This window comes from Phocoena phocoena, chromosome 3 (assembly GCF_963924675.1).
Source record: "Phocoena phocoena chromosome 3, mPhoPho1.1, whole genome shotgun sequence".
NCBI lineage: Eukaryota > Metazoa > Chordata > Mammalia > Artiodactyla > Phocoenidae > Phocoena > Phocoena phocoena.
The window spans coordinates 134860950-134874843 of record NC_089221.1 but is presented as its reverse complement, the minus strand read 5'-3'; the positions used below and the strand labels follow the sequence as shown (position 1 = coordinate 134874843).

The 13894-nt window shown below is 41.2% G+C and overlaps 1 protein-coding gene across 9 annotated transcripts in view; it reads left to right on the top strand.

Moving 5' to 3' along the window:
* Positions 1-3295, top strand: part of EBF1 (EBF transcription factor 1) — a 395077-nt gene extending 391782 nt beyond the window's left edge. For 8 of the 9 annotated variants that reach the window (XM_065874803.1, XM_065874809.1, XM_065874805.1 and 5 more), the window contains one exon: positions 868-899. In XM_065874803.1, coding sequence (XP_065730875.1) covers positions 868-899 — 32 coding nt within the window. Of the gene's footprint in view, positions 1-867 lie in introns of all 9 variants that reach the window. The other variant, XM_065874800.1, reaches the window with a different exon arrangement.
* Positions 3296-13894: the final 10599 nt, after the last annotated feature.

Below are 13894 nucleotides of genomic sequence, written 5' to 3'. Positions count from 1 at the left end.
AAGGAGACAAGCAACTAGCTCGTCGGGGGCGGGGGGGGGGGGGACATACCCAGCAGGCAGAAAAGCCAGGGGTGGAACGCTGTCAGATTCCATGCTTTTCTAAATACAGCTGTGTGTGGGTTCCTAACACGGCTTTGCAAGAGTTTTGATTATCCCATACAGCCTTCCCTTTGCCTAGGATCTCTCTTTAGCTTCCCTAGGCTACAGTTTTCTAGGGACACGGTCAGACCATTCCAGAAACCCTGAGTGAAGCAGTGGCATAGAAGACATTCTGCGTCCGCATCCTCCAGTGAACAACGCTTTCTGGAGCCAGTATCCACTTCTCCCAGGCCTGAGGACCTAAATGGAGTCACTCAGATCACTCTCTCTGAGGCTCTGAGCCTCCGTCCTCATGCTCACACAGAGCGCAGGCAGAGCCACGGGTTGTGGTAGAAACTACTGGCTGTTACAATGGACCAGTTTTTTATTGTATATTTTGGAAGCGAAGGGGAGGGGAAAAAAAAGAGTGACAAACTGAAAATTCTCACTATTTTGCAAGCGTTGGGCTGCAACTTTCCCAGCAGTATGCAAACTATGTGACTTTCCAGTTATGTTTTAAAATTGAAATCAGATTTGGAGGGATGCTTAGGATCTTCTTTTCTGTTAAAGACACATACACATGCTGACATACTATCATTCTTAATAAAGTACATGTATATTTTATAATAAAAGCTCCTTCCAGGGAAGATGAGAAAGCACATGTGTGGCTAATATTCAACCAACATAGTGGTGTGTGGGTGTTTTTTTCCATCTTTTTTTTTTTTTTTCCCCTCTTTCAGTGAGAAGTTTGGATGCAAAACCATTTACTCTTGTCTTCTCTTTTCACAGCAATATCTGGCATGATTGTTCCTCCCATGTGAAAGAATTGCCTTGAAGAATTTTATTAATGAAGAGGTTGGATTCTGCTACAGAAAGTAATCTGATACAAGTCCCAGAGTGGAACTTTTAACTCAGGCCTTTTTAAGAGGAATCACAATAACTGCAGATTTTTAAACAAACAATATCACCGACCTTGCAAATACTGAAATTGGAAGGGATCTGCTAATGCAGGGTGTTGGTTACAGTTGTACCTCCCAAGTCCTTGGGGGGATATATTTATTCTGTGTTGATAGAAGCAAATCCTCTTTTTCTTTCTCTCTCTCTCTCTTTTTTTTTTTAAAGCTTAACTCGGCAATCATTTGTCTTTTATAAACCATAAAGCTGTATACAAGGGACACTATAAATAAGACTCCATGTTTTAATTTATGATGTTTTTAAAGCTGTGTAAAAGAAGAATGAAATGGTGATATTTACAAAAAAGTTTAAAAAGAAAAAAAGAAAAAAAAAAAAAGCTTGTATGGGACAGAATAGGAATGCCAGTTAGATTTTTTTAGAAAACTAAGGGTCGGCTTTTGCGCCTTAAAGCATATCAAGTGGTAGTTACTCGGACAGTGCATTTCCAATATCTAACTTAACATGCCACCCCTTAGCAGTGCAAGCTTATTTCTCTCTTTTGTATTGTTGTCTTAAGTAACTGTGTAAATAAATGCAGCCTGGAAAGTTAAAAAGTGATGTAAGTGATCACATTTTCCCCTTCTACTCAAAAATCCAGTGCCTCTAGACAGATCTTAAAACTGCATATTTAAACCTGACAGCACTCTCTCTCTTTTGCTTATGTCAACTTCTTCGGAAGCCGATGGCCTCTCGAGAGCTTGGTGGCACACGTGCTGTGTGAGAATCTCCTTTGAGACTTCATGGAACAGGGTCAGGCACAGAATTCCACATTATGCCCTCCAGTTATCAAACCAAAATCCCACTTACACTCCGCCATTTACATGGTTAAAGTTTACTCATCCTAGATGCTGACTTCATACCAGTCCTTCAAAAGCTGACAAAAGCAACATGGCAGGTATTTCAGATTTCCCATCCGAGGTAGCGCCTCTATCAGTCGACCCTTACCATTTGTAACATAGTAGATTGAAACGACAGGTTAAGTGCTTTGGAATTAAGAATAAAAGGAAACTGGGAGAAAGGAGAAGAAGGTTGAGATCTCCAAAACATGGTTTTCTGTTCGATGGGAATTTTTGCTCTCATTATCTGGGAAGTGTTCTTAAAAATAGGAATTAATAGCAAAGATGCAGCAAAGCTCTGAGGATGCATTTGCCTGATATTTTTTTCTTTGCTGTTGTGTTTTGTATGTAGTTATAAATACTGTAGATTTTTTGTGATTTTTTGCCAAAGTTGTTGTTCTATTTATACATTTTAATGTCTTAAGACAGTTTTTCAATATCACAAAAAAAGATTTTACTGCATATTTTGCAAAGAAAAAAAAAGCTCACTACCTTTAGCTTGCACATACTTGCAAAGTTAATTAAAAGGCTTTTTGTTTTAAAGGGGATTTTGTAAGATATCCGTATAAATAATGTATTTATCTTTGGAATTTGTACATTGCTTTCCCCCTCCTCCTTTACCTCCGACTCCCAGTTTATTTTATTGTGTATGTTTGCTATGTGAAAAGTGCGTATTTGTTTGGCCACCTATAGTTATATTAGCTATTTCAATGTGATTTTTAAACATTTCATTTATAGTTATTTTTAGTATTGTTTTAAACCATGCTTCATTTTTTTAATTTTCACCCAAAAGCCATTGTCTATTTTTGTATTATTTGTAAGTTAAGAAGTTTTTTCCAATATATGGCAAAAAATAGTAGCATATTATTCTTGTAGCATTTAGTTCTGTAGATTAAAAAAAAATGTATCCTTTGCTTTGGAAGCTTACAGAAAAAAACCCTAATGCTGTTTTACTCTATTAATATGCATGGAACCTCTCCCTTTGGAGTGACGCATTTTGTGCATTAAATTCCGGGGAGAAACTTCATAGAAATCAATGAACATACTTTCTTTCCTAAGTCTGCTTGTATATTTCCTCTGTCTTTCACATAAATATAAACCAGCAGATTGGATGCCTTAACAATGCAAATCATATTCATTTCACTTGTACATTGTAACTGTGCACCAGAACTGTCAGTCATCACTAACATTCTAAGAAAAAAGAAAAAGAAAAAAAAGAAAAAAAAAAAACAAAGAAATCGAAAAGCACAAAAGAACTGTTTTGTTACCTTAAGACAATGTAACTTTTTCTAGTAGAGCAAGAAATTTACAACAATGCTGCAACTGTGCATGCCCCCATATGGATTTTGCAATGGTTTTCACTAGACTGTCAGAGTGCGATTTTTATGGGTTGGGGAGGGTGGGGGAGGGGTGTTGCGGGAGGGAAGGGAGGGGAGCAAAGCTGATTTTTCTTGGTGAGAAATAATAATAATGATTAATAATAATAATAAAACTGGAAAATGTAAGCAAAGTGGACGCATTGCTTCTCGGTACTCAGAAAGGTTGTCTGAATTCGTGTGCTAAGCGCTGGCCTGAAGATGTGTACAATTTAAAGCCATATTTTGTCCGGTGAGCCCCTTAACTGTTTGTGAAGGACCCGGGTCAGCCTGTGAGGTGTCGGGCTCAGACCTTGACAACAAACGCCACCCACTGTCAGCCATGTGTAGTGGTTAGAACTTTTCTCGAAAGTCCAAAGAACCTTTAAAATGTGTATAATTTGTGTTTTGTTGCCTCTATTGATATTGATTAGATGAAAAGACGTTCTGGCCCTCTGACCCTCTCTCTTCTACACAGAACTTTTTACAAGTAAAAGATGTTACCCTAAATACAGAATATGGCTTTAAGAAGAAAATGAAATAGCGAATTCAATTAAGACTTCAGTTGGGGGCGGGGGGTGGGGTGGGGTGGGGGTGGGGGTGGAATACAGCTTCTGGATGACTGGATTGCAGAACATGCCCTGGCCTCACATTGTACTAGGATGCAGCTTAATGAAGTCATCTCTAAATCTAACCTTTCACCTTCTTATCAAACTTTTGGAATAGACACACACTGTACAGTTCAATTGTTAGAGAACCTAACTACTGTAGAGATTGTTATAATTTTTTTTTTTTGCAAACATTCAAGCTGTAAAAACTTTTCAACTTTCACAATATTTAATTAAAGTTACTTCCTGTCTGTGATGGCAGCTCCTAGTTGTGTATTCATTTCTCTATTTCAGATGAGTCCGAGTCCAACATAATGTAAAAGGTCTGTGTTTGCAATTACTCAGGACAGTGTTGACACCCAGAGAAAAGCAGCAAGAATAGTCTGGGGACCCCCACTTTCCCTCTTTGTCAATCCTTGAGGATTTGCTAATCTGGGATGCAAATTGAACACACACAGCGTACTGCTGCCCTCTGCTGGCAGCAGCTGGACGCGCAGTGCCCATACTGGCCCAAGGAGAGGCCAAGAGCCCCAAGGATTACACTAGGCAAGCAATGAGATCCCCCGGAAGTGACTGAATTATGAATCCAGGATCCGGCCACTCTGGAAAGCCATCCTCCGTGCTGCAAGTCTGAACCAAGCTCTTCACATACAGCTGCTAATTAATCCCAGCGAGACTTCTGGTCAATTAATTATGTGCCCTGGCTCATTGATGAGGAGGCATGTGTGAACACAGAAACTTCTATGATCTATAGTTTTAAATTCCATGTGGATAAGACACTTTTCCTGTTGGATAAAACCAAATTTATCTGGTGTCGGGCTTCCCGGGTGGGGTGTCGGGCTTCCCTGGTGGCGCAGTGGTTGAGAGTCCGCCTGCCGATGCAGGGGACGTGGGTTTGTGCCCCGGTCCGGGAGGATCCCACATGCCGCGGAGCGGTTGGGCCCGTGAGCCATGGCCGCTGAGCCTGCGCGTCCGGAGCCTGTGCTCCGCAACGGGAGAGGCCACAGCAGTAAGAGGCTCACGTACCGCAAAAAAAAAAAAAAAAAATTTTATCTGGAGTCAAACATTCTACAAACACCCAATAGGTCCCTGCTCCTGTAAAACGATTTCACTTTAAGTTCCATCATCATCATAAGGCTTTCCAATTGCACATTCAATGCTTTCCCTACTTCTGCAATTACTGGACAGAATAAGGTTAATGATGCTTGTAAAATGCCTTGAAAACTCAGCAAATAGGCCATGGGCCAACAGAAACTTGATGACCAGAGCTAATAGGTCGTCCTACAACCACCATCACGATCATTTGTTAAGTGTGCATTGCTGATACACTTTTGCTCTGGATAGAGCCCAATCTGAGGTAATGAAAGACAGTAATGAATAAGTTAATAAGTAGAGAAGCTACTATCTTCTTCTTTAAAAGAAATCTATGTTGATTAGTTTGGTCATACAATATACATTTTTGGAATTCTGTATCAGGTGCAGGTCTCCATATTAGATGCAGAAGATCAAAAAAAAGAATGAACAAGAGGCCCCTGCCCTCAGGACACTCATAATCTCAGACAAGAGAAATCTATACTCAAAGCAGTTTAGAATGTTTAGGGAAGACAGTCATGTCATAATGCTCCACAGAATAAAACAGACATCCACACGTCTACATACTGGTTTCTACTTTCCTTAAGGCCTATTTCCTGGAAGCATCCATTCATTCATGTAGACCTTGAGGGTTTATTGTACATCTGGCACCAGGTGAGGCCTGGTGGATTCTATAACGAGCACTGCAACACCGATACTCCCCTCACGGATCTTACAGTTGAGCGAGGCAAGGAGACATTAAGCCACTGTACAAGTCTAAACTAACAAACCGATAATGGCAATGAAGAAGAAGTCTAGAATGTTCTGAAAGTATATGACAGTGGGATCTGATTTAACCTGTAGGGTTGGGGAAGGTTTCCAGAGATAGTGACACCTAAGATGATATGTGAAGGATGAGGTAAGCAGGTGGGGTGGGCACCTTAAGCAGAAGGAATGAGGGCAGATGTAAGGAGCTGGGCTCTGGGCGTGGATATGGCCCATTCAGGAACAGGAAGACTGTGTCTGTAGAGTGTGCAAATGTGCAGGGTGGCACCGTGGAGCTTGGGAAGTTCAATTCAGAACACATACTGAGGACCTACCATGTGCTTGGCACTGCGCTAGATGCTAGGATTCACTAGACAAACCAGTCATAGGTCCAGCCTGTAGGGCCTCAAGCATAGCTCATAAACTCAATGCCCCGTATTTGTCCACAGGGACCATGCTGGTAAACCATGAAGTGGATGAGCTGGGCTAAGAACAGACAAGGAACACCTCGCTTGCTCCAGGCACTTGTTCCCACATGGGAATGTGGCCCCAGTGACGCCCATCTTTCATTTTTCAAGAATGCCAGATATATTATTGAATTTTTTTTTTTTTTGCTGTGAAATTCTCATTTTTTAAATGTTGTCATCTAATCCAAAAATGGTGCTTTCAAAACACTGCATTGGGCAAAAAAAGAAAGTCCACAAGCCTCTAAGAATGTCAGTTTGGGACTTCTGGCCAAAAGACAAGTTACTAACAGAGATGTTTACCCAGCTTGACTTGAGGGTCCTACTGCTAAGTCCTAGAACTAGGTCAAGGAAGGCTGTAAAGAAGGGCCTGCCTGAGGGGTGCAAACAGACGCTCTCCAGGCAGGTAAGGGAAAGCAGGGCATAGAAGGCCATGCTCAATGCCTCTGGAGCTGGCTGTAGGAGAAAATCAACATTAAATTAATCAAAAGGAATAGTAATCTGGGGAAATGGAATATATAATTGTGAAAAAACTCTATATCCTACAGTAGCCATGTCAATGTTAAATATACAGATCACTTTTTTGAAAAATCTCCTTTTGCCTTGCCAAAACGCCCTCGTCAAAAAGTTCCTTTTTAAATAGACGTCCAGAGAAGTAAACTCTTTCTGGCACACCATGCTCATGGCCATGCCCGTCCTAGCAGGCTCCAAATCACTCACGTTCTCAAGAACGTTGCTCCTGAATTACCATCCTCTCCCTCCAACATCTCCATGTCTTCTTCCTCAATATTGCTATCTAATCAGTCCACACATATTATCTCATCTTAGAGAAAAAGAAAAAACTCTTTGACCTCACTTTGCTCTCAGTCTGCCCATCATCCTTCTGCTCCGTTTTATAGCAAGTCCTCTCTAAAGAGGTGTCTGTGTCTTTCTCTTCTTCTTCATCTCTATTCTCTTATTATCCATATTACAATAGACGTTTGCTGCAATGATGAGTAGTGGGGAGTCTTAAACACTGTAAACAAGGGATCAAACACATATTTTACAAGTATCCTTGTAGCTACCTAGAGAATGAACTGGAGAGAGGCAGAGGGGAAAGAGAAAAATTAGGAGGCCGTTACCATGGGCAAGGCAAAAATGCATAGCTTGGACCAGAAGAATGGAAAGAAGGAGAGGAGATAGGATTAGACACGTTTAGTATTGTGATTATAGTCAACAATACTGTATTGTATACTTCAAAGTTGCTAAGAGACTAGGTCTTAAATGTGGTCACCACAAAATGAAATAATTATGTGATGAGATGGAGGTGTTAGCTAGTGCTATGGTGGCAATCATATGGCAATTAACGTGGTGTATACCTTAAACTTATGCCATGGTAAACGTCAAGTGCATCCCAATAAAAAAATATTCAGTGGATAGAACCACTAGGATTTGGTGACCGATGCAATGTGGGGATTGAGGGAGAGGAAAAAGTCAAGATAAAACTCAGTTTTCTGACTGAGGCAACCGCTATTAAAGAAATGGTCGATTTCTCTATTTGGGCTGTTTCCCTGCTATTGAGCTACGGAGCGTGATGGTGAAATCCCTTCCTACTGTTCCCTTTGCTTTCCTTCCCTCTTCCAAGTATGATCCTCTTCTCCAGAGGCTTCTATATTTACATTAGGAATGAAATTCAGTTTCCGGAACTGGAAATATTTTGCTACTTTTTTTTTTTTTAACTCAAGCATCAAGCAGTTTTCTCTCTTCTCTCTGGAGAGTTATGCTACAGTGGGACTGATTTTTATCTACTTGGCATACTTTTTTCCCACTGATTGTAGAATTTCCACATTCTATATTAAGAAGGAACGTTCTGAGCCCTGGAATGAACCACAGGCCTGAGAGTTGACCTTCTGCAGGAAATATCTTGCACAGGGAATTATGCTATAAGGAGAATCCAGTACTCCACAGAAGAGTCAACAAAAAGGAGGGAGTCCCACGAAGTTGATTCATTCAATAACATAGATCTGGGTGGGATTCTGCCAGGAAAGTCACGGCCATAAAATGAGGGAGAGCAAGGAGAAATGAATTAGAACCAATAGCCATGCCTTCTCTCACACATTTGCCTATTCAATATATTCTTACCACGGACCTTCTCTGTGTCAAGCACTGTGCTAAGGGCTGGGGTTTGACTGTATGTTAAATAGACCCATTTCCTTCCCCCATTACTACCTAAGGAGGATTCTTTGATATGAATCGAAGAATCACAGGAACATCATTTCATACTGTGATAAATGCTGCTGTAACCCTAATATATCTGAGCAAGCATATGGCTCTATCTCTGCACACATTCAAGCCTACTTCAACACCCACCTTTAATTAAAAAGAAATGGATTCCTTGTTCAAATCCCTTAAAGGCCAGTAAAAAGAACCTAAATGTAAAGTCCACAGCAATACCTACTAAAATTCTCTTTCTTCTACTATCCTTTTCCCTACTCCTCACCTTACTCAGACGCTATTGTTCTCAATCCATCTGACAAAAGCCTATTCTGAGTTTGCATGCTTTTTCTTTTTACCTCCTCACTTTCCCCATGTCTCTCAATGCATTATTTTCTTTCTCTCATTGCATTAAGTCTTTCTTCCAGCAAGAAAATCTTTCTCCTTTAGCAGAGCTGGGGAAAGGGGAGATATTGGACTGGCCAAGCATGATTTCCTTTGGCAAGCTGGGAGAGGGGAAAGTCCGTAAACACTTCCTTGTTAATAACGTTTGACGTGTTGTACTTTCGGGGGCAAGGATAGGGAGCCATGAGCACATAGAGCGAGAGTCACGGATGTGCTCCTGTTTGAGCGAAGACCTGAAGGAGCAGAAGTCAGCAGGGCCAAGCTGGGGGTGGCGCAGACAGCATTCCAAACAGAAGCAGGCCACCCGGAGGGCAGGGCTGGTGCCATTCGAGCCTTTCCTACAGAATGCTGCCCCTTCTCAGTTCATCTCCCTCCTCTGTCGTGTCCTTTTCTTCTGCCTTCCAACACGGTCTCCTTCCTCTCTGTCTATGCAACAGTCCTGATCAGCGTTCGGTTCACTGGTAGCTCTTCAAGCAGAGCCATTACCTTACTGATTCCGGTACACCTCTGGGGAGACCCTCTCCTCTTTACCTTTACTCCTGCCTGCCCCATGGATTTATTGCATGGGATTCTAGGGATGTGGTGAAATTTTCTTTAATCCTTTAAAAGCAGCTGAAACCAGATGAAAGGTTAGGGGTCCCCAATATTGCTCTTTATAATTCAAAGGTAAACATCCCTACCCTACACTTCATGCCCTAGAAACCACCACAGCCCAAAGTGCTCAACTGGAAAGGCCAACCCTGAGTTCCCAGTTCTTCCCATAAGCACCGTATACTGTGGCACAAGCTCATGTCCAGGAAGATCAAGGAGGTGGTATGAATGGCACCTGGCATTCCCTTGCTGGGGGCCTATTTTTACATGAGGTGATATTCTATTAACTTTATGGAATATGTTTATTAAATTCCCATAATGGTCATGAAACAGGGCTGTAACTGTCCTCAACTAAAACTGAATTACTCACCAACTTTGTATGAGGACGGAGGGTCCCTGCTGGACCTTGAAGGCCATTTATTTAAGACATATGGGCACAACAGTTACTCTATCTATGGAATGAATTAACCCAATGATCAGTAGATATTGAAAATGACTTCAGAAAAAGAAGTCACTCAAATTTTCTAATCCTCAGCTTCTCATCTGTAAAAAAGAACTGATAATAAGAGTACTTACCTTAAAAGGTATCTAAGAAGATAATGTTAAGTAAGCCACATAATGAGTTATCATTCAGTGCCTGGAACATATTAGCCAGTCTGTCAATGTTAGACATTGTGATTCCATTGTGTGTGTGTGTGTGTGTGTGTGTGTGTGTGTGTGTGTGTATGGAGGGACAGATAGATAGATAGATAGATCATAATATGTTTAACTGACTTCAAACTGATAGACATTAAGTTGTTTGCTATTTCTTGATATTATATGCAACACTATGATGGAGATGCTTGATTTAAACAAAGTTCTTGCAAGTCCTTCCTACTGCTTAAAAGCTAACAGTATAGTATCCCTGGCATCCAAAGCGCCACCTCAAGAAAGGATTCCTCCTTTAACAAGAAAAAAACTATCCCAACAGATCCCAAATCAAACCAGAAGATGATTTGTGGACAAGAAAAACAAAGATCCCCCAAATCATTATACTTTGGTACCACAGTAGGTACCAGTGAGCTCCAGACAGGAAAGAAGAAGAAACATTCTGAATACTGTCACGTGTCAAAGGAAGGGGACTCCGGGCAATAAATTTGCAGGGCAAGGACGTAGCACTGATGCTGAGGATGAGACAAGACAAAGGTTGAGATGGGTAACTCGGGGACACAAAGAAGAGAGTAAAGAAATATTTCTTATATGTTGGCATCCGTAAGTCATTTCATGACGTGTGAATCTGCTAAGCCCTTTCATAGTTCAAAAAAGATAAGTGAAACAGGCTTAGGTGAAATTAGATGAAATTTAGACATGATTGACACAGTTACGGGATGGACTATTAGAAGCCTATCTGCCTCAGAACAAGAAATCTCTTGAAATCACTTATTCCTTCTTTGCTCTCTCACTCTAATATGTAAGGGCCTAGTATGTCCAGTCATTATGCTAGGAAATGAGTGTAAGAGCAGTTGGACGTGGGCAATAATTCAGCACACAAAAAAGGAAATTAATAAGCAAACGTATAATTACATGTTGAGAAGAGCCCTGTGAGGGAAACTGGCCTGGATGCTGTCTGCTTGCTCATCTTACTGATGCTGGGCCTGGACATGTGACTTGCTGAGGTCCATGGAACATGAGCTGACATGATACAGGCAGAGGCCATAGATGTGACTGTGAATTCTGACTAGGTTCTTACACTCCAGAGATCTGCTAGGAGGAGAGCTTCCTCCAGAAAGCTGTTGAAATGTCAACCTGGATCCTGAAGTGTCTACACATAGAACAGACCAGAGACCACTGACATCTCAGAGCTGAGCTTCACCGACCCTCAGCCTGAAGCAGAGTCACCCAGCCATGCTGACAATATCAGCTGTTCCTTGGATCTACTGCCCTGCAAATCTGCAAGGGTGAAACTTAAAACGTGCTGTGGTTGTAAACCCTTGAGCTTTGTAGTGATTTGTCATGTGACATTATTGTGGCAATAGCTGATTGACACTGTAATAGCAGCCTACAAGTGGGTGCACTTATAAGAAAACACTGAAAAAAAAATAGCTTAAAACTCAGTGGTGGGTGGTGAGGAACCAATGGGAGGTTGGGAGAATCACGACCTGTGTTATACAACCGAGGAAACATTTAGTAAGAATTTAGTAAAACATGTAGTAAAGGGAGTACCCGAGGTAATCTAGACAGGAGACCGGGAGTGGAGTAAGGAGATTTGGAAACGAAATATTAAAAGCCTGAGCTGGCTGTAGGTAGCCACATTTGATAAGGTGCTACATGAAAGAGATGAGCTCAGAAAAAAACGGTCCGGTTTACAAACACAATTAAGAAAGAATACAGAGAACTCAGAAAACTGGGCACCTGCTGTGTTGGAAAACGATACTGTTTTTCATCTCTAGACTCTTCATCCAGTAAAATATCCTCTAAGTAAAATACAGCCTAAAGGGAAAGACCGAAACAGGGACATAGCCATTAAGATACAGCTCAGGAACATAGTCTAAACCAAGAATGTGGCCACCATAGTCTTTGTTAAGACCTCTGAAAAGATTAAGCAGTTTCCTTCAGCTGGATGAAGAGCCTCCCAGAAAGATCACACAGAAGCCTGAGATGCCCAAATTAAGAAGCACAATTACCTCTAAAAAGAAAGGCATTTTTGACAAGAATTATGAGTATGGCTTCAGTGAACAGAATTCAGTGGAATTCAATACATAAACAGTCCACTCAGTTTTTGAGACAGTTGTATTGGCAGTTATGTAGCCATGCTGGATTAGAAGAGATTGTGGCCATTAGAGATGTAAAAAGACATCTGAGTCACTCACATTTCTAACAGGCGGGAAGCAGGCTGAGAAAGTTTCTCAGTTACTGAGAAGGAAAAACCCTTTCCTTGCCCTTTCAGAAATGACTGCAGAATAAATGAAAGAGTCTCCCGAAGGCAGAGCCAACAGTTGTGGAAAAAATAGTTGTCTAAGAATCTACTTCAAGGAGGCAGAATGTGGGTGGAGTATAGTACCCCAACTCATTGATGTTGGGTTAGCCATATGACTTGCTTGGACCAGTGGAATGTCAATGGATATGATGTAAATGGAAGCCATGGGGCATGCTCAGATGGCTCTGGTCCGGTAGCATTATTGTGGCAACAGCTGACACAGCAATTCCTGCTCTTGCATGGAATTTGGACCATATGAACCTAAATGACCCTGAACACCCAATTAAAGCAGGTGCTTTTAGTCATCCTCTCTGACATCACCACTTATTATTTTCTTCATAGCCTCTTTCTATTTCTGGAATTATCTCATTTACATATTTGTCTATTTGTAAATATTTTTATTTACTGCCTCATAGTCAAGTGCCTAGAACTATTCCTGACACATAGTAGTGATAAACAGATGCCCTTTGATTTAAAGTTCCTTTCTCTCTCAAAGAGTCTGTAATTCTCACAAGCTTAGACTGCACTGGGGATATTATGAAGACATTGTTTTTTGCCTTCAATAACGCTTCAAAATACTGGTATCATTAGTTTAAAGGGTATCTTTGATCAGAGATAGTTATAACTCATTGGGAATACCCATATCGTATGGACTCTGATTTAGTGATTTCTGGACGAAAGCAGGAAGTAGAGTCATTTCCAAGTAATGATTCAGGAGAACAAGTAATCTGGGAGACAGTCTTCTAGACTGACTTGTGATGAGCAGAAGACCACGGTGTTAATTCCAGTATATCCATCTTAAATTGCTGATAACGCTGTCTATATAGGGCAAAGTGATAATTACTGGAGATAATGATGGAAACTGATGAAGTCAAAACTAGGCACCACAAAATAAACCTTAACTGTAAGGAATAAAACCCAAGAAACGTCAAGCTCTCTTTCTCAATAGCTATCAGTGTACCTCTGCGTTTTTGGTCCATGGAGATCTCTCAAGGTTGAATTGGTTTCTTTATTCAACTGGCAGTATGCTAGGTGCTGGGAGAACCATGGCGAGCTAAGTCAGAAATGGTCTTTGCTTCAGGAAGCTTTCCATTCAGTAAGAGAGGCAGACCTTAGTAAGATATATATGTGACTAAATGCAGTACGTTAAACCCTTCTAGGGGCCACGTAGGAGGACAGGAAACCAAGAGATCATCTAAAGACCGACTTTCTTTGAACCATCAAGGAAAGCTTCCTCGGAAAAAATGTTGTTCAAGCTGAGATCTGAAGGATGAATAAGGCAAGAAAGAACGTTACAGGAAGAATGGATGTCATGTGCAAAGGACCGGAGAGAAATCGCTGTGGCTGGAGCAAGGGAAAGACAGGTGAAAGATGAAGTTGTACAGACGGCAAGACCCAGATCACAAAGAGCCACGTGGTAAGGAGTCTGGTTTTTGTCTAAAGGGTTGTTAAAAAAAAAAAAAAGCCATTGAAAGGTTGACTGAGGAATTTATCAACCAGCTTCCAAGACACTTAGGTAGACACTGCAGACAAATATTGGGGGGCACCTGGAAGACAGTTCTCAAATACTGATGACTCTCCTCCACTAGTGAGCACCTCTGAGCTAGAACCAAGGAAG